The 19,519-nt window shown below is 40.7% G+C and overlaps 2 protein-coding genes across 3 annotated transcripts; one reads left to right on the forward strand and one right to left on the reverse strand.

The window, feature by feature from the left end:
• Nucleotides 1-2,416: 2,416 nt before the first annotated feature.
• On the forward strand, nt 2,417-6,830 carry LOC124053236 (neoverrucotoxin subunit beta-like). 2 transcript variants are annotated; one of them, XM_046378279.1, is made up of 4 exons: nt 2,417-2,500; nt 2,579-2,681; nt 3,569-5,032; nt 5,172-6,830. In XM_046378279.1, exons 2-4 carry the CDS (start codon nt 2,591-2,593, stop codon nt 5,705-5,707), a joined length of 2,091 nt encoding a protein of 696 aa, XP_046234235.1. In that variant the 5' UTR covers nt 2,417-2,500; nt 2,579-2,590; the 3' UTR covers nt 5,708-6,830. The 2 variants fall into 2 exon arrangements, with proteins under 2 accessions (XP_046234235.1, XP_046234234.1); XM_046378278.1 differs by having other exon boundaries at nt 2,582-2,681.
• Nucleotides 6,831-14,220: 7,390 nt separating this feature from the next.
• On the reverse strand, nt 14,221-17,784 carry LOC124053125 (neoverrucotoxin subunit alpha-like). The gene is made up of 3 exons (XM_046378090.1): nt 17,694-17,784; nt 14,886-16,361; nt 14,221-14,771 (listed from the first exon to the last, which is right to left on the reverse strand). Exons 1-3 carry the CDS (start codon nt 17,782-17,784, stop codon nt 14,221-14,223), a joined length of 2,118 nt encoding a protein of 705 aa, XP_046234046.1.
• Nucleotides 17,785-19,519: the final 1,735 nt, after the last annotated feature.

Consider the following 19,519-nt stretch of genomic DNA (forward strand, 5'->3'; position numbering starts at 1 on the left):
ATAAAGAGACAAACTTTTTGTACAGTCAATCAATGCAATATTGACATAACTTTGTGTTTAAAAAAGTTTGCATCCTCTGCAGTAGTTGACTTAACTCTATTTTTTTCCTCCACAAATCTCCATCAGTTGTGCTGACACTCCTGCCTCTCTCTTGCCTCTGCCTCTTCTCTCCAAGTCCAGCAGAATCATCAGCAGGAGACAGGATTCTGAGCAGCAAAGACTTTAATGTCGATAAAAAAGGAGAGCAGTTCACAATGCAAGCTGAGTACACATGAAGTGCTCTCAATAAAATGGCTGGAGGCTTCATCTTATATTCCTTAGGGTCTGGACCTTTCCATGCCGAATGTCCATCCCTTTACCATCCCTATTTTTACACCAAAAGTCATCTTTTTGCCCTGGGTCTGTTGGGGACTTTCCACAGGCTTCATTTTGATTTATCTTGCACCTGCTTGTTTATTCTTTGGCTGTTTCAAGGTTTTCCACTTAGTTATTTATTTATTTTTTAATTACTTTTTAAGCACAGTTTACACCAATATTTATCTCCCCCTGGCCTGCTTCCAGTTTTAGCCTGAGTTACTGCTGGCCTCAGACAGCATTATTTATAGGCTTCTTTGTATATTTTTTTTAAAATAATTGTTTTATGGAAGATTACAATAAGATGTTCTTTTAAGGCTTACAGTGATTATAAAGAGTTTACATAGACAGTGTTTTTCTACCATAGACAGTATTTCACCATCATAAACAGTTCACAACTACACAGTTTTTACCTTCCATAGCTTACAGGCCTTTAAAACACCTTTTTAATACAGCTGTATCTTGCTTTTCTTTCAGTCATAATCAGAACACAATATGACTACTTCATGCTATCATATGGCATTGCATACTACAACTTTAGCTCATCACAACTTACTTAGAAATTATACCACACAAATATCTCGGGGTCTAGTTCACGAGTGAGTTGAGATGGGAGCGTGAGATTGACAGTCGGATCGGTGCAGTGATAGCAGTAATGCAGTTGATGTACCGGTCCGTCATGGTGAAGGCAGAGCTGAGCTGAAAGGCGGGGATCTTGATTTACCAGTCAATCTACGTTCCTACCCTCACCTATGGTCATGAACTTTGGGTTATCACCGAAAGAATGAGATCTCAGATACAAGTGGCCGAAATGAGCTTATATCCAACAGGTGTTTCAGTGTCAGTAAACTTCAGCAGTGGTTCACTGCTAAGAACGGTAAATTCATAACCTGATGTCAGACTTAAGGTACACAATATGCATTTAAGGAAACCTTGTGCCCCTACTTGTGTTGACATAGCAGTGATGTATTGATATAAAGTCATCATCATTACGATAGAAAATTACCATCAAAAATAACTGATGTCCCAAAAGAGAGAAATTCAAACTGACTGTGAAGGCTCAAATTATTAATTATAATTATTAATTATTAATTATTCCCCTCCCTCTGGCTTTGAATGCATTTTTACTAATTAGTAAGTGGTACATGTTCAGGCTAAAATGGGGTGTTAAGTTTTTCTGTAAACTTTAAATGGAAGCGCATAACCCCATGAACAGACCAAGGACTTAACAAATCCTCATTATTGCTCTTATTCAAATGAACAAAAGCCTGCAAAATTGTTCTGATATGGTAGCCAGTTAGCACCTCTTTGGACAACAACTGAGCATGTTTACCTCTCTGGGACATCAGGAGAGGATGCCTTTTTATTTCCTTGTCTCAACTCATGTAGAATGAGTCTTCAACCTTGAGAAATGTCAAGTATATGACCACTCAGTGTTTTATTTAGGCTGCCTTATGCAATACATGTGCTGAACCCTGATAACACTGAGACGACACAACAAAGGGAGAACCTGACAGTACTTGTAGACAGTCCTGTGAAGTTTTACACCGAAGTTCAGTAAAAGAGTAAACATACATCTGTTCACCTTCACCAGGTGAGGACAAACTGAACAGACAGTGGAAGGTTTTACTGACTCCTCCCATGGCACACTTCAAGACAACAGCCACTTTGTAAAGTAAGTGAATATTTCAATGGAGTTCAGAGTTCCTCCACTGAAATTTGAGTATAAAGATGTTTTCAAAACCTTGACATTTCTGTGTAAAATGTTGGTTGAAATACTGAGAACAACCTTTGTTGTGACTGCCCTCATTGCCCTGCTTTCAAAAACATATTGCATGAATGACATTTGAAGAAAAGCAAATCACAATAAAACCTTTGCATTTGTACAAACTTGTCCTGGCATCCCATTCATTTTTGATAAGACGTAATTCCAGCTGCTCAGATATTCATACCACAGAAATGCCAGGATTGCGGAAACACCTTTATACTCAAATTTCGATGCCTTGAGGCGTGCCATGGGAGGAGTCGGTAGAAGAAAGCATCTCATACGATATAAATAATGTCGCAGCATCACAGAACATCAGACTGGAAGCTCCAAGTCAAGAGGACTCGCACTAAACTCAGCTGATCATCACAGCTTCACCAGGTGAGGAAACTCCTACTGATGAAGACAGTGTACATGAAGTACTGAAGGCTGTGTGGTCACTTACTTTACATTTCTCAGCAGGTTGGAGAAATGGCCTCTGATACCAAGAAGATTGTTGCTCTGGGTCGACCTTTCACCCTGGGAATGCTCTATGATGCTCGTGCAGATAAACTGATCCCAGGTAAGTCTCACCTCACCTATTTAACATTCATACACAACATGACAAGGATTAGCAAATGCTTTGCAATTCTATAATGTAATTATAACCATTTATTAGTTCACAAGTTAAGGGATGCTAAAATATTCAACGCAGCAGTTATGAATACATGTAATCAGGAACACATAATCACATTTCAAAAACAAGTACCATCAACTCAGGCTGGATTACATATCAGCTCTTTTAAACTTAGTGATTTTAAAATAATGAACCTTTTTTCTTGATGACAAGATTTTAACAGAAAGAGGTTTCTCGAATCAATCAAAGTGCTCTCTGAATGATGATTGATGGGTAACAGAATTTTAATTTACATTACAATTTGACAATGAACAGTTTAACAAAGTGCCCCTCTTGTGTCATAAGAGCAAAGTCAAAGCAGCAACAAAAAATTAGTGATTTGATTGGACCTGCTGTGAATGCTGAATGTGCTGAATGCTGACAATGTTTTGAGATTTTCACTGAGAAAAATATATTTGTGAAAGAATAGATATAATAATATGTAATATAATACTTTATATATAATATAAAACATATTTAATGCAAGTCAGATGTTTGTATTATTATTTTTAATTATTTCAGTGTTTCAATTTGAAGTATAAGCAGCGTAAGTGTGAGTGAAAGTATTCAGGTTACATTTTTTTTTAATTTGATGGATTATACTACTAAGTGCAAAAATTAAGAGGTAATTTATGATCAATAACTGACTACATTTCAGAATCTGAACCAAATCCTGGATATATTGTTGGCCACCATATGCAGCTATGAATGAAGAAACTTAACTGCCATTTTCACAGCATTTGTGCCCGTGATTATGTCCACAGCGTGATTTTACAACATTTTCTCATGTTTAGGTTTGAGGTTGTGGGATGATGAAACCCTACAAGCAAAGATAACTGAAAGCAATAAGCCTTTCAGTGAATTTCAAATTTCTTCATCTGACACCATTGAATCCAAGTCTTCTATGCTGCAAGTTGATGCTTCTCTAAAGGCCAGTTTCCTGAGTGGACTGGTTGAAGTTGGAGGATCTGCCAAGTATCTGAATGATTCAAAGAAATTCAAGAATCAAAGCAGAGTGACGTGTCAGTACAAAGCTACCACCAACTTCAAGGAGTTGTCAGTAATTGACCTTAAAGAAATGAACACCCAGCAGGTAGATATGATTGAGAAGAGCTCAGCAACTCATGTAGTCACAGGCATCCTGTATGGGGCAAATGCTTTCTTTGTGTTTGACAGTGAGAAGTTAGAAGACAGCAGCGTTCGGGACATCCAGGTCAAAATTGAAGCTGTGATAAGGATGATGCCCGTATTTAGTGTTGAGAGCAGAGTTGAAACCAAGCTGACAGAAGAACAAAAATCTCTGACCAACAAATTCTCCTGCAAATTCTATGGAGATTTCATTCTTGAAAGCAACCCTGCAACATTTACAGATGCAGTGAAGACCTGTGCAGAACTTCCAAAGCTACTGGGAGGGAATGGAGACAACAGTGTTCCACTGGAGGTCTGGCTGATGCCACTGAACTTTTTTCACTCTAAAACTGCTGAGCTGGTGAGTGGGATCAGCGTTGGACTGGTGAGGAAGGCACAGGATGCTCTGCAGGAATTAAGAGAAATCAGAATGAGGTGCAATGATTCTCTGGATGACAAAGTGGTGCAGAATTTTCCACAGATTCAAGCTGAGTTAACCAGATTCCAACAGTTGTGCGAGTACTATGAGGCCAACCTCAAGCGGACCATGGCAGAGAAATTCCCCCTCATCCGTGAAGGTAAAGAAAATGAGAGCTCAGTAAACCAACTCCTCGACGACAGACAGAAGTCACCATTCAGCTATAAAAATCTAGACAAGTGGCTGGATCAGGAAGAGAGAGAAATCAACATCATCAAGTCCTGTGTAGATACCATGGATGGAATGAAGATTGTCAAAAGTGAATCAGAGCTGGACAGAGAGGTTCTTTCTCCAGGTGTAGAGGAGGCCCTGTGCTTTGTTTTCACTTCCATGGAGACTCCTGACCCTGGTCTTGATGTGATGGCAGCCTTCTTGGAGTCACGTGAAGCAGAGAGTACCAGTGAAGACCTGTGGTACTACTCAGGTGAAGTGATAACCAAACTGAGGGACAAAGCCAAAGATGTCAGGGATCTTGCCAAAGGACTGAAGGGCAGCAGTCAATTCCTTTTCCTGATAGGAGCCATTGATAACAACAAACACAAAGGAGCAACCATCTACCATTACAGAAACGGCATCCTGGTCACTGATGACTTTTCAAAGCCTGAACCCCCTCCTGCGGAGACGATCACAGACAGAAGAGATCTGATCTGGTGTAAGTAATTTTTCATGCTTTATCAAGTCAAAAATGTCCTGTACAGATAGTACTCCTCCAGAAGCCTGATAATAACATAAACAATGCATTGGATGATGTGGATGAGTAATAACAGATTACTTATTGGTTTCTCCATCAGATTACTGTGACCTCACCCTGGATCCAGACACGGCACAGGGCCACCTGACTCTCTCTGAGGGCAACAAAAAAGCGAAATTTGGAAAATGGAACTCTTATCCAGGTCTGCCAGAGCGGTTTGACTCATATAAGCAGGTGTTGTGCAAAGAGGGTCTGAATGGACGCCATTACTGGGAGGTGGAGTGGGGTGGTTGTGTCCGTGCAGGTGTCACATATAGAGGCATCAAGAGGAAATCATATGATTCAGAGGTTGCACTCGGATACAATGAATTATCCTGGGTTCTTTACTCTCATCAGAACACTAAATACGGCCATCTTCATAACAGTAAAGCCGTACCTATTAGTGTTTCCTCTCTTGGCTTTAAACGACTCGGAGTGTATCTGAACTGGCCTGCTGGCACTCTGTCCTTCTACATGGTCGACTCCAACTTGGTGACTCACCTTCACACCTTCAAAACCAAATTCAGGGAGGCAGTTTACCCAGCATTCTTGGCTGGGTTCAAAGATTCCGAACCTGGTCAGATCAAACTGATCTAAAATGTAGTCAGATGCTGAATACAGAATTTTGTCAGTGATTTATTTGATTCCTCCTTCTGGGATTCTGAGTTTTACAGGTAGCTGAGACCAAATTTAGTCCGTGGTAGGAAATGGTGAAGGTATTGATGATTAATTGACAAGTAAACTTCTTGTAGGAGGCAATTGGTTTTCCAATCATCTGACAGCAAGCTTTTATTTTGACAAGTACTCAGTTTCTTAAATTACTATGTTATACATCAGTTATCAATAGTCTGAAGGCCTTGCATGACAATTTTAGGTGTCTTTCTCCTGTACCAACTCTGTCCTCTTCTTTCACTCCACCACTCATAGTTACTCATAGTTTTGCATTTTCAAGCAGACCTACAGTGAAAACTGTGGCAGTTTCGATGCTTTAAGCCGTAATGAGGACGGTCACAGGCAGATTTTAGCAGCTGCATCCATGAATAAGAATAGAGAAGTTTTGTTTTTGTATTGCAGAGTAGAGCTACTTAGTCCTCCATGCTGTGACGGTGCTAACCAGTGCACCATGTGCCACACCTGCAGTACAATATGATGAGGAATCATGGAGGATAAGACTTTTCTTTCTCACATAACCTTGTTTGGATCTCAGTATAGAAAACCATGCGTGGACGAGCAGCAGGTCAGAAGGTCGTATTGTTGGCTTTGCTAAGTTTATATTCTGTTTTCTTGTGGCTTTGCTGTAATCGCTGAAACTTTGATGCTTGAGAGATTATTAATATGATATTGTGTTAGCTAAATACAGTCACAGAATATAACTTAAACTGTGATTATTGTGCTTCCTATAGCCTGATTCATGCTTGTGTTTATTCAGGATTGAGTTCTGTTTCTTTTGGTGTGGTTTTAAGTGATCATGGGTTCCATTAATCTTTGGGAAGCTGAAGGGGAAAACAGACTCAGGAAGGCTCTGCTGGTTGAGAGGAGAGTCGCTGTTAGAAAGCTGGTGTTTGTAAAGCTGAAGCCTTCCTGATGTGAAGACAACATCAGTGTCTGATTTCTTTGATCTGTATGTTCATGTAATGATGACATTTATCTACAACTCTGATTGGACGTGTTTGTTCTCTTCTCCAGACAAAAATTCAATAAAGCGAAGAGCTGAGTCGAAGTGTGTGTGCTGTTTTCTTCTTTCCTGCTGAGTCAAACCATATGATATAAAAATGGTTGTTCTTTTAAAGTTTTCCACAAGTTAAAGGGCCGTGAGGTCTCTGCTCATCTTTTGATGAAGGTTGAAATGATGGTTAATGATCCTCTGATGACCTCCTATGGAGAACGTTGGTCACTGGAGCAACAGACAGAATAGAAAATGACAGAAAGCCTCCACACTGATTGTCCAACAAATGGACAAGATTCAAGATTTCATACCAGAATGACAAAACAGGCCATTTGTCAGCCTCTCATGATCAGTGTAAAGTGTATAATAGTGAAGTTCTTTTTCTTTAAAACACAGATGTCTATTTGCCAATTCTACTCTGTTAATGTGTTATCAAAGGCTCATTTATTTTTAAATCCCAAACTATAGGCGTGTGTACCTACACTGTCATTGCACTATTCCACAGATTCACTGTTACTGTATATAGAATTTTTTTATTTTTATCTTTATCTTATTGTATACAGTATCTTTTATGTTTTTTGCTGCCCCCATGTGGTTTTTACTCTAATATGTTAGGTGTTAATATGTTAGGTTGTGTACTTGAGAGTAAAGACTAACTGGAGTCAAATTCCTTGTTTGTACACGCAAACTTGGCCAATAAAGCTGATTCTGATTCTGATTCTAATCTCACGCTGGATCCAGACACTGCAAACAACCGCCTCACTCTGTCTGAGGGAAACATAAAGGCAGCATATGGAGCATGGCAGTCATATCCTGATCGCCCAGAGAGGTTGGCTGCATACTCTTACGTCCCTGCTGAGGTGGAAGCCAAGGTGGTGGAGAACTTAAAGTTTTTTTATTGTTATACCAAACTAAACAAGTTTTTTTCCTAAAAATGTGGGGTGAAGAGAAAACTGTGTGGTTCTGCTAAAATAATTTTAAAAAGTACAATACAACTGGACCTAACTATTCACTACCTGTGGTAACTGAACGTCTGGGAACGTCGAGACTCTGACGTGTTCAGGTGAACGTACTCCGTCATTTCCCGTTTGTCGTGCGCTGTGCTAAGCGTTGCATTGTTACACTGCTCTGCTCTAGATTCTTGTTCAGTTAAAGCTATTTCGTTGTTGTCCATATTAGAGCTCATCTACACACTAAAAACTCACATTACTGTTGTTAAGCACTCGCCTCTATCTTATCACTATCTTATCAGTCTTAAGTCGTAAGTTACGCTTGACTATGGCCTCTCCTTCCTTCTCCCGTTCTGCTGCTCTGTCCTGCTCGGTGTGTCAAATCTTTAGCTATTCTTCCGCCTCCTTCAGTGATAATGGCATTTGTAGAAACTGTAGCCTGTTGGTTAGGTTGGAGGCGAAGCTTAGCGATTTGGAATGAGGGAATATGTAGGTATTCCCCACTCGGCGACACACCCACCGAAGAAGCAGCTCTGATAATTGAAGACTCTGTTTTGCGAAACATTAAGATAGCGAAACCAGCAACCGTAGTCTACATTCCTGGGGCCAGAGCAGGCAACATTCAAACAATGTTGAAACTGAAACACAGAGCCCTTGCCTGCACGTAACACCCGTCCTCAGGTGTTTTCTAGAGACAGCCTGAAGGAGAGCTCTTACTGGGAGGTGGAATGGAGCACCAGTCCTGATGAATCTGTTTATGTAGGGGTCGCATACGGTGAGACTGACAGAAAATCAACAAGCTCAGACAGCCAGTTTGGAAACAATTCCATGTCGTGGTGCTTTGGCCAATATGCTGCACCTGGTTCACCACAACCCGTACTCAGAGCATGGCACAATGGTAAGGTGTGGGAGGGTCCTTTTCCCTGTGGTGGCTGTGAAAGGGTTGGGGTGTTACTGAACTATGATGCTGGCACTCTGTCCTTCTACAATGTCTCCTTTGGTGACCCGACTCACCTCTACACCTTTCAGGCCAAGTTCACTGAGCCTGTGTACCCATGCTTCTGGGTTGGAAAATGTGGCAATTACTTAGTCCTGACTGGATTCATATAAGAGCAGCAACTTTAGAGTCACTGTAGCTTTAACATGCTTCACCAATTAAACAATGTATTAAATAAATCCCAGGGGGACCAGGATTCTTGATTAGAATTCGTGTTGATTTGATGCGCAGCCTTCATTACAAACCAGTTTGTGATTCACAGATTCTCAATCAGTTTTCACTGTTTGGCACATCACAGATATGTTTTCAGTTGTAACTTTCTGTTGTAATTCTTGATTTGCTCAGCCGTTTGTACTGAAGTTCTGTTGATAAAGTGCATATCGTTTCAATATGTGACTCCTGTCAGACTGAAACACCTGTTGGATATGTTCACTGTCCTCCTCAGCAGAATATTCAATAAAGTGTGTCACACCGCGGTGAGGTCTTGTCTTGGGTTTATGTCTCGTCACTTCCTGTTTTATTTTGAAAAGTAACTCTCCTCTCGTTTCAGGTCACTTGCCCTTCCTCATGTCTCCAGTCTGATTGTCTTCCCAACCACCTGATTGTTTCCACCTGGTCCCCATCATCCTCATGTGTTCAAATAGTCTGCGTTTCCCTTGTCTTGTGCCAGTGTGTTTCGTTCCTCATGTTCACACCAGCTCTCTTCCATGCCACAGCCTTCGTATGTATATGTTCCTCGTGTCTCGTTATATTCTAGCCTCTGAAACAGAGTGTATTTTTGTTGTAAATTTCATAGTTCAGGTTTAGCCATATTGAATTGTTTGTTTATGTTCTTTGGTTTTTCCTCCTCTATCGGAGTGATTTTCAGTTCTAATTCTGTTTGTTATTTCAGATAGATTTCCTCTATTAAGAGTGATTTTTAGTTCTTAGTAGTATTTCTCTAGATAGTTATCCTCTGCTTAGAGTGATTTTTTGTTCTTTGAAGTTTTTGTTTTTTCTTCCTAGTTTGTTTGATTTTCCTCCTGCTGGAGTGATTTTCTGTTTTACTAGATAGTAGTACTCTAGCCTAGTTAGATCCTTGAGTCCTAGGAAAGTTTCATAGCCTTTTGCTTTCTCTGAAGCTCTGTGGGAGGTTGGATTGGGGTTTTGCTTAGAGAAATAAACTCTTTATTCTCTCACTATATCTGCGCCTGAGTCCTGTGTAAACCGAAACCTGACAAAGTAAACGAAAGGTGTGCAGGAAACACATCAGCGGGCAAAACCTGGGGTGGTCAGTAGGTCAGATCAGTAGGAAAGATCTTCACATTGGAAACTCCAGTTGGAAGTAAAGAATCAAGAATCAAGAGTCTTTATTGTCATTATGCAAGCAAAACGAAATTTTGTAAAGATTCTCGGCTCAAATGTACACATATAAATAACAGCAAAAATATCAAAAATATAAAACACAAAGTAAAGTGAAGTGAATGAAGTGCATCTAGTGCCAGTCTATGGTGTGCTGAGAGTGTTTGATTGTGTGTGCGTGTGGCTGGGGTGGGGCATGCCTACAATCCCCCGTGCTGTCCTCACCACCCGGGCTAAGTCCTTCCTGTCTTGAGCTGTCACACTCAGTGACTGGTATTGCCTTTACTTAAAGAAACCTTAACTTGACACAGACATCTTGGCAAACTATAGGCCGATATCCAACCTCCCATTTGTTTCAAGATACTTGAAAGAGTGGTTGCAAGTCAGTCAACTAATCACCTACACAGGAACAATCTGTTTGAAGTGTTTCAGTCTGGTTTCAGAGCCCATCACAGCACAGAAACAGCACTGGTTAAAGTTAGAAATGACCTCCTCATGGCATCAGACCATGGGCTTGTTTCCATACTCGTTTTACTGGATCTCAGTGCTGCCTTTGCCAGCATTTTATTACACAGATTAGACCATGAGACTAGGATCACAGGGGCAGCACTAGGCTGGTTTAAATCATATTTATCAGATAGATTTCACTTTGTTCATATTAATGATGTTTCCTCTTCACATTTAAGGGTTAGCCTCGGTGTTCCACAAGGTTCAGTGCTCGGGCCGATCCTGTTCACCTTATACATGCTCCCTCTAGGAAATATTATTCAGAAACATGGCATAAACTTTCATTGCTATGCTGATGACACTCAGCTGTACTTATCCATAAAGTCTGAAGAAACAGAGCCGTTAGCCAGACTCCAGGCATGTCTTAAGGACATAAAGGACTGGATGACCTCCAATATTTTATTATTAAACTCAGACAAAACTGAGATCATTGTTCTAGGCCCCAAACACCTTAGAAATAGAATAGCTGATAATATTCTCTCTCTGGACGGCATTACTTTGGCCTCCAGTACGACTGCGAGGAACCTCGGCATCATCTTCGATCAGGACGTGTCATTTATTCATCACATTAAACAGATCTCTAAGACCGCCTTCTTTCACCTCCGTAATATTGCTAAGATTAGGAGTGTCCTCTCTCAGAGTGATGCTGAAAAACTTTTGTTACTTCCAGGCTGGATTGTTGCAACTCACTATTGTCAGGATGTCCAAATTACTCTATTAATAGCCTGCAGCTGATCCAGAATGCAGCAGCTAGAGTTTTAACAGGAATCAGTAAAAGGGATCATATCTCCCCCATCTTAGCTTCTCTTCACTGGCTTCCGGTAAAATTCAGAATAGACTTTAAAATTCTCCTACTTACATATAAGGCCCTAAATGGACTAGCCCCATCATACCTGCAGGATCTAATAGTCCCATATATTCCCAATAGATCACTTAGATCACAGAGTGCAGGTTTACTCACAGTTCCCAGAATTCATAAAAGTAGAACGGGAAGACGAGCCTTTAGTTATCAGACAGCCCTGCTGTGGAACCAGTTGCCAATCTGGGTTCGACAGGCAGACACCACCTCCACTTTTAAGACCAGACTTAAAATGTTTCTGTTTAGTAAAGCATATAGTTAGCACCAAACAAAGTGTGTAGGGCTGGTAGGCATAGTTACAGTCACTTCTTGACAGACAGCCACAGGTAGAACAGGTGTGACTAACTGTTAATCTTTAATCTCTATCATAGCCATGCTGCTATAGGCCTATGCTGCTGGGGGACACAAACCTGATCCACCGAGCAGTTCCCCCACCTCCCCAACACCACCACCATCTCTACTCCCCCACCTCCTTTCCTCTTCTTCCTCTCCCCTCATCAGATCAACATACAATTCATTATTTTATGTCACTAACTGTGTGTCCAGTTCTCCTCGTAGTTTTGTGTCTCTCCCTCCCTTTCTTTCTCTCTCTGTATCTTTCTGCAGGTTTCTCTCCATCCAGATCTACATGTTGAACTGCATCCGGCCCTCTGACAGACCACATCTGCCTGTCTGAACCTGAACAACATATCAGCTAAAAAACAAAGAAATACAATATATAGCCTTTCAGCATTCCAATTAAAAAAATCTGTCGTTTGTCTTTTGTACTGTATGATGTTTATTGCATGTATGTTTCTGTCTCTCTTTCGTCCTCTCTGCCCTGTCTACCTCTTCTTCTCCTCCTTCACCCAGCCGACTATCAGCAGGATGGTTCTCCCTTGTGAGTCGGGTCCTGCTCAGGGTTTCTTCCTGTTAAAAGAGAGTTTTTCCTTGTCACTGTCTGATTGCTCGGGGGTTCAGGCTTTGGGTCTCTGTAAAGCACCCAGAGACAATTTTGTGCTATAAACTGATAAATAAATAAAACTGAATTGAATTAGTAAAACATAAAGGATTTGACTCTTTAACAAAAAATGTCCATTCTGTCTGAGTGTCTGAACAGCGCCTTTAATGGATGGAACTTTGATGATCTTAACTTTGGAGTTGCCTCAAAGGCAAAAAAGAAACTGCAGCCACTATGTAGACTGTGTTTTAAGAGATGAATATCATGTTAAAGGAGAGGAAAAGTTGTTTCAAGCTGTGAGTCCAAACCATGAAAGATGTGGGGCAGACTGTTGAGAATGGTGATGGGATTTAAATGCTTGAAACTTGACCTCAACTGTAAAGAGCAGTGATGAAGAATGTTGAGATGAATGTGGCTTTAGATTTAAGCCATTTTAGCTTTAAATCCCAGAGGGACCAGGGTTCTTGATTGGTTCATGTTCGATCTATGTGCAGCCTTCATCACAAACCAGTTTGTGATTCACAGATTCTCAATCAGTTTTCACTGTTTGGCACATCACAGATATGTTTTCAGTTGTAACTTTCTGTTGTAAGTCCTTGTATCAGTCGAGTCAAAATGATTTGCTGGTGAGGTTTACACGTTTGAAACTTGACCTCTACTGAAAACTGAAACTGGATTGTGCATCTCACAGCGCACTACATTTTGTAAGAAGTACTTTTTTAATAATTATAAGAACATAAGAGATAATTGTGCCAATGTGATAACAACCAGTGATGTGAAGGCTGGTAGTAAGTCTGTCAATGATCCTGAGGTTTTGATTTTTGCTTATTTTGCTTCTTATTGATAAGGAATTCTATTACCAGGATGACCTTTATAGATCACTCCAAGATATCTGCTGCTGAGAATTGCTACTTCAGACCAGTGAAGGCTCAGATCACTCAGATCAGATCAGTTCTACTAAATCTGGCAGCCCTTTCTGAATTCAGAAAAGCTAATAAACATACTGTTAAAAATCGTGTACAGGCTTAACATATGTTACTTTCCTCTGTGATATTATATGATACAGTGAAGAGAGAAAGTCACTTTATGTCCTGGATTTATGATTTACAAGTTCCAGAAAGGATTGAGCTTTAAACCTTTGTGACACTCAACTTTGAAATCAACAGGAAATAAGGACGTAGCACACAGTGGTAAGCTGAGGTCTCCACTTTATTGAATATTCTGCTCAAGAGAACAGTGAACATATCCAACAGGTGTTTCAGTGTCAGTAAGCATCAGCAGTGTGTTTAAAATTCTGACAAAATGCTGTGAGCAGTGGTTTAAATTAATAAACTGATGCCAGATTTAAGGTACACACCTGAGAAAAACTGAAAGATTCCTCTTGTCATTTAAGAAGATACACAAAGCACAAAGAAGAAAAGGAGCAAACATTCAAATTTCATCAATATGCACTTAAGGTAATCTTATGCCTGGCTTGATAAATTCAACCCAACCAGCTAAACTATGACTTTTTATTTCAGCATACTGATGTGATTGATTGAAGCTAATCATCAATAGGATAGAAAATTACCATAAAAAATAGCTGAGAGAAATTCAAACTGACGGTGAAGTTGTGAAGCAAAAGTCAGTTTGGGAAAAAGGCTTAAAACTCAAACATAATGACATGTATAGTCACTTTATGACACCATTAATTATCCTATCATTCCCTCTGGATTTGAATGCATTTTTACTAATTAGTAAGTGGTACATGTTGAGGCTAAAATGGGGTGTTAAGTTTTTCTGTAAACTTTAAATGTAAGTAAATTAACCTATTAGCAGACCAAGGATCTAACAAATCCTTGTCATTGTTCTTATGCAAATGAACAAAAGTATGCATAGTTGTTGTCGTGTGCAGCCCACAGGCCTGGGTAAACAGGCTCAGTGAATGTGGCGCTGTAGGTGTGGAGGTGACTCAGTCTGTTAGAGGTGACTTTGTAGAAGGACATAGTGCCATCAGGGCAGTCCAGGAACACCCCAACTCTATTGAGGCCTCCAGAGGGAATAGGTAATTTTATTTCCTTATCATTATGAAAGGTCTTAAGTGTGTTTGTATCAGATCTTTTGCCAAAAACCCACGATATATCATTATTTCCAAGTTCGGCCCCTTTACCTTTTCCTTTTCTATCAACTCCCTTGTACCCTAACAATACATACACAGAATCATTAGAAGTATTGCTCCACTCCACCTCCCAGTAATGGCGCCCAGTTAACCCCTCTTTGCACAACACTTGAGGAAGTTCATTAAACCTCTCTGGGACATCAGGATACGACTGCCAGTTTCCAAAGGATATCTTTTTGTTTTCTTGAGACAGAATGAGTTTGTTGTATGCAGTGTCTGGATCCAGGGTGAGATCAGTGGCATCTGATGGAGAGAGAAAACAAAATGTGCTATTAATCATTGTGATGGTCAAACAGGTTTCTGGAGGAGAGGAAATTATACAGGATAGTTTTTACTCAAAGCATTTCAATTACTTACACCACATCAAATCTTTACTGTCAGTGATGCTCTTCACAGGAGGAAGGTCGGGGTTTGAAAAGTCATCAGTGACCAGGATGCCATTTCTGTAATGGTAGATGGTTGCTCCTTTGTGTTTGTTGTTATCAATGGCTCCTATCAGGAAAAGAAATCGGCTGCTGCTCTTCAGTGCTTTGGCAAGACTGCCAACTCGTTCTGCTTCTTCTCTCGTTTTGGTTATTGCTTCACCTGAGTAGTACCACAGGTCTTCACTGGTACTCTCTGCTTCACGTGACTCCAAGAAGGCTGCCATCACATCAAGACCAGGGTCAGGAGTCTCCAGGGAAGTGAAAACAAAGCACAGGGCCTCCTCTACACCTGGAGCAAGAACCTCTCTGTCCAGCTCTGACTGACTTCGGACAATCTTCATTCCATCCATGGTATCTACACAGGACTTGATGATGTTGATTTCTCTCTCTTCCTGATCCAGCCACTTGTCTAGATTTTTATAGCTGAATGGTGACTTCTGTCTGTCTTCAAGGAGTTGGTTTACCGAGCTCTCATCTTCTTTACCTTCACGGATGAGGGGGAATTTCTCTGCCATGGTCCGCTTGAGGTTGGACTCATAGTAATCACACAACTGTTGGAATCTGGTTAACTCAGCTTGAATCTGTGGAAAATTCTGCACCATTTTGTCATCCAGAGAATCATTGCACCTCATTCTGATTTCTCTTAATTCCTGCAGAGCATCCTGTGCCTTCCTCACCAGTCCAACGCTGATCCCACTCACCAGCTCAGCAGTTTTAGAGTGAAAAAAGTTCAGTGGCATCAGCCAGACCTCCAGTGGAACACTGTTGTCTCCATTCCCTCCCAGTAGCTTTGGAAGTTCTACGTAGGTCTTCACTGCATCTGTAAATGTTGCAGGGTTGCTTTCAAGAATGAAATCTCCATAGAATTTGCAGGAGAATTTGTTGGTCAGATCTTTTTCTTCTTCTGTCAGCTTGATGTCAACTCTGCCCTCAATACTAAATGAGGGGATCTTCCTTATCACAGCTTCCATGCTGCCCTGGATGTCCTGAACGCTGCTGTCTTCTAACTTCTCACTGTCAAACACAAAGAAAGCATTTGCCCCATACAGGATGCCTGTGACTACATGAGTTGCCAAACCCTTCTCAATAATACCTGTCTGCTGGGTGTTCATTTCTTTAAGGTCAATCACTGACAACTCCTTGAAGTTGGTGGTAGCTTTGTACTGACACGTCACTCTGCTCTGATTTTTGAACTGTTTCTTATCATTCAGATACTTGGCAGATCCTCCAACTTCAACCAGTCCACTCAGGAAACTGGCCTTGAGAGAAGCATCAACTTTCAGCATGGAAGACTTGGATTCAATGGTGTCAGATGCAGTAATTTCAAATTCACTGAAGGGCTTACTGGTTTCAGTTATTTTTGCTTGTAGAGTTTCATCATCCCACAGTCTCAAACCTATAGAAAATGGAAAAACACCAAATAGCAGAAAAATATTTTTGTTAACATAACATTACAAAGGACCTAATCATAATCCTTTATGTTTGTGCATGTTGCAGGTTCTTAATTTTTCAGCAACTAATACATTTGCTTGTTTGTTTGATTCATCCCTTGACATCACCTGATGTCCTTGTTCTTTATTTTCTCTCAGGTTCTCATGGATCGTGGATGGACCTTCTGCTGCAGTCCTGCTCGAAAGTTACTGTGATTACTACTGTTCAGTCATAATCTTCAATCTTTCCTTATTGAAAAAATAATCTTGTTTTTAGTACCATTACTACTCTGCTGTAGCTACTACCATTATTATTGTTACTAATATTGCTATCATAATCACCATAGTACCTTCTGTATACTTCATTGTCATTATCATTATCTACAATTCCAGTACTTCTGGTATTATTACTGCTGCTATGCATCTCTGCTTGTGTGCTCCTTCTCTCACGCCCCACCCCCTCTCCCTCTCTCTTTGTCTGTCTATCTTTCTCTCTCTCTCTCTCTCTCGTCAAGGCAGATGTCCGCCCACCTAGACCCGGGGTCTGCTCCGAGGTTTCTGCCTTCTAAAAGGCAGTTTTTTCTCGCCACTGTGGCCAAGTGCTTGGTCAAGGGGGAATGTTGGGCTCTCTCTATTTACAATTTAATGAAAGAGTTTCTTCTCAACCTGCTCTAATTGGAAAGTGTCATGAGATAACTTTTGTTGTGAATATATAAATAAACTGAATTGAATTGAAAGGAACTGAACTTGATGGTTTTTAGTATCTTGCTGGTTTACTGTAGTTTTTTATTTTTATACCTCAGTTTCCTGTGAAATATTCATCCCCTTTAAACTGACTGAACTAATTCAGCACAGGTCCAACCAATTGGTGCTGGTAGTTTCAGAATGATTGAAATTGAGATTACCCGACTACAGTGAATGTCTCTCCAGTGACTGTAGTATAAAGACACATGTTTCTGGAGGGTCCAGTCACTGGTTATTCAGTATTCCTCGCTATAATTATGGCAGCATCGTGCTGTAGGGATGCAGCAAGCTTGGGCAAGGCTTGTAAAGGTAGAGGGTACAATGAATGCAGCGAAATCTATGAAAATCCTGGAGGACAATATGATTCAATTCAATATTTTTATTCAGTCTGCAAGAGAACCATGAGAGAATTTATTTTCCAGCAAGACAAAGACCTGAAGCATACAGGTCTAGGTATGCTAGGTGGAGGGGCCAAGTCAAAGCCCAGACCTCAATCCAATAGAGGATTTCTGGCTGGCTGGACTTGAAAAGGCTGTTTAGTTTTGTTAAATTTAAATCATGCTTACCTGGGAGAAGCTCATTTTTCCGAGCATCATAGAGCATTCCTAGGGTGAAAGGTTGACCCAGGGCAACAACCTTCATGTTATCAGAGGCCATTTCTCCAACCTGTAAGTGACCACACAGACTTCAGTGCTTCATTTACACTGTCGTCCCGAACACTGGGAATCAAGTTTCCTCAACAGGAAGGATGATAAAAACAAAAACCAGGAAGGCTGACAGTTCACTGTACTTACACATGCAGTATTTTCCTCTATAGAGATTAGTCTGACAGTGATGGCTTTACACAAATTGGAGTTCAGTGAAAGTCTAAACATAAATGCATTTTTGTCATCCTCCATTTCTGTCCACCCACTTTGTCCTCACCTGGTGAAGGTGTGAGCTGATGAGCTGAGTTGTGTGCAAGTCTTCTTCTCCTTCTTCTTCTTCTTGGCTTCCAGCTGGAGCTGCCAGTGTGATGATCCCTGATGCTGTGAGAGTATTTATATCCTGTCAGACACTCTCTTCCACTGTCTCCTCCCTTCAAAACACCTTTAGTTATGAAACTACTATTTGGCCCCAACTTGCCTGTTTGCCCTAAATGCTTCATGTATGTTGAAAATCATACTGGTTACATCACACAGCAGAAATGAAGAAGCTTTATTAGAACAACTTTCCCATCATCTCAACATTTTGTGGTAAAGGTCTGAACATGTTCCAGTGTTCTGATTATATATGAGATATAAGGTTTGACAGAAAGAACATGAATCAGGCCATGGAGTTTAAAATGAACCAAAGTAGTTGTCATTACGTAAACCCACTATTACAACTATAACATGATATAAGGAATACGCATGACATGAAAGAGGGAACGCAGTGGAGACAGAAGGGTCAGATACACATTCAAAATGTATTAACATTTTCAGGATTGAAACAAGAAATATACAGGATTGCACATAACATAAGCTTTAAGAGTACTGCCAAGTAGTCAGCATCTTCAACCAATTGTCTGTGCTTTGTCAAGAAAATGTGGATTATGGGAATATAGTGAGCAAAAAATGGTTTGCAGAAGAACAAAGCCAAACTTCTTGACAAGGAAGGAGGCAAAAAGTGACTGCGCAAAGTAAACTACTATCGCCAGTCTCCACATGTGTTGATTTTTATAACATTTAAAGTCCTCAAACCCTCAGACAGAGTTGTGATTCACACTACCAAGGAACAGTGTCCATCATGTCAGCCTAGAGGGTTCAGGAGAGCAGAAGAAAAAGCCGCCTCAAGCCGTGAAAAAAGAGTCCACACAATAAGAAGAAATTGCACTGAAGCCCGAAGCGAAAATTTCCAGGGGGCCGTTCTGACCACTGTTCATCACCAATATGTTATAATGTATAACATTTTGGTGAAAACAGCCCTCGGGCCCCAAGTCTCGGGGGCGGCTAGCCTAGCGGCTCAGGGCCCCAAGCAGTTGCCTGCCTTGCCTGTTTATAAGCTGCGCCCCTGGACATAGTGTATTCTTGATGAGTACTGCCAACTAGGTGTCAAGTAAATCCTCTTAATGGGAATATAGCCAACAAAATGTGATTTCCACAAGAGCAAAAACAAACTTAAAAAAGTTCAAAAAGTTCATGAACAAACATCCAACATCCCACAAGAGCTACAGTTTTGGAGATGACCCAGTTGTCTGGCCATCACAACTTGGCTCTTGTCAAAGTCGCTCAAATCCTTACACTTGCCCATTTTCTCTGCTTCCACGTCAGCTTCCAGGACAAAATGTTCACTTAACATTTCCCAACCACTGCCAGGAGCCACTGTAATGGCAAACTCAGTGTTGTTCATAATGGATGAACATAATGTTCTC

This window comes from Scatophagus argus, chromosome 21 (genome assembly GCF_020382885.2).
Source record: "Scatophagus argus isolate fScaArg1 chromosome 21, fScaArg1.pri, whole genome shotgun sequence".
Taxonomy (NCBI): domain Eukaryota; kingdom Metazoa; phylum Chordata; class Actinopteri; family Scatophagidae; genus Scatophagus; species Scatophagus argus.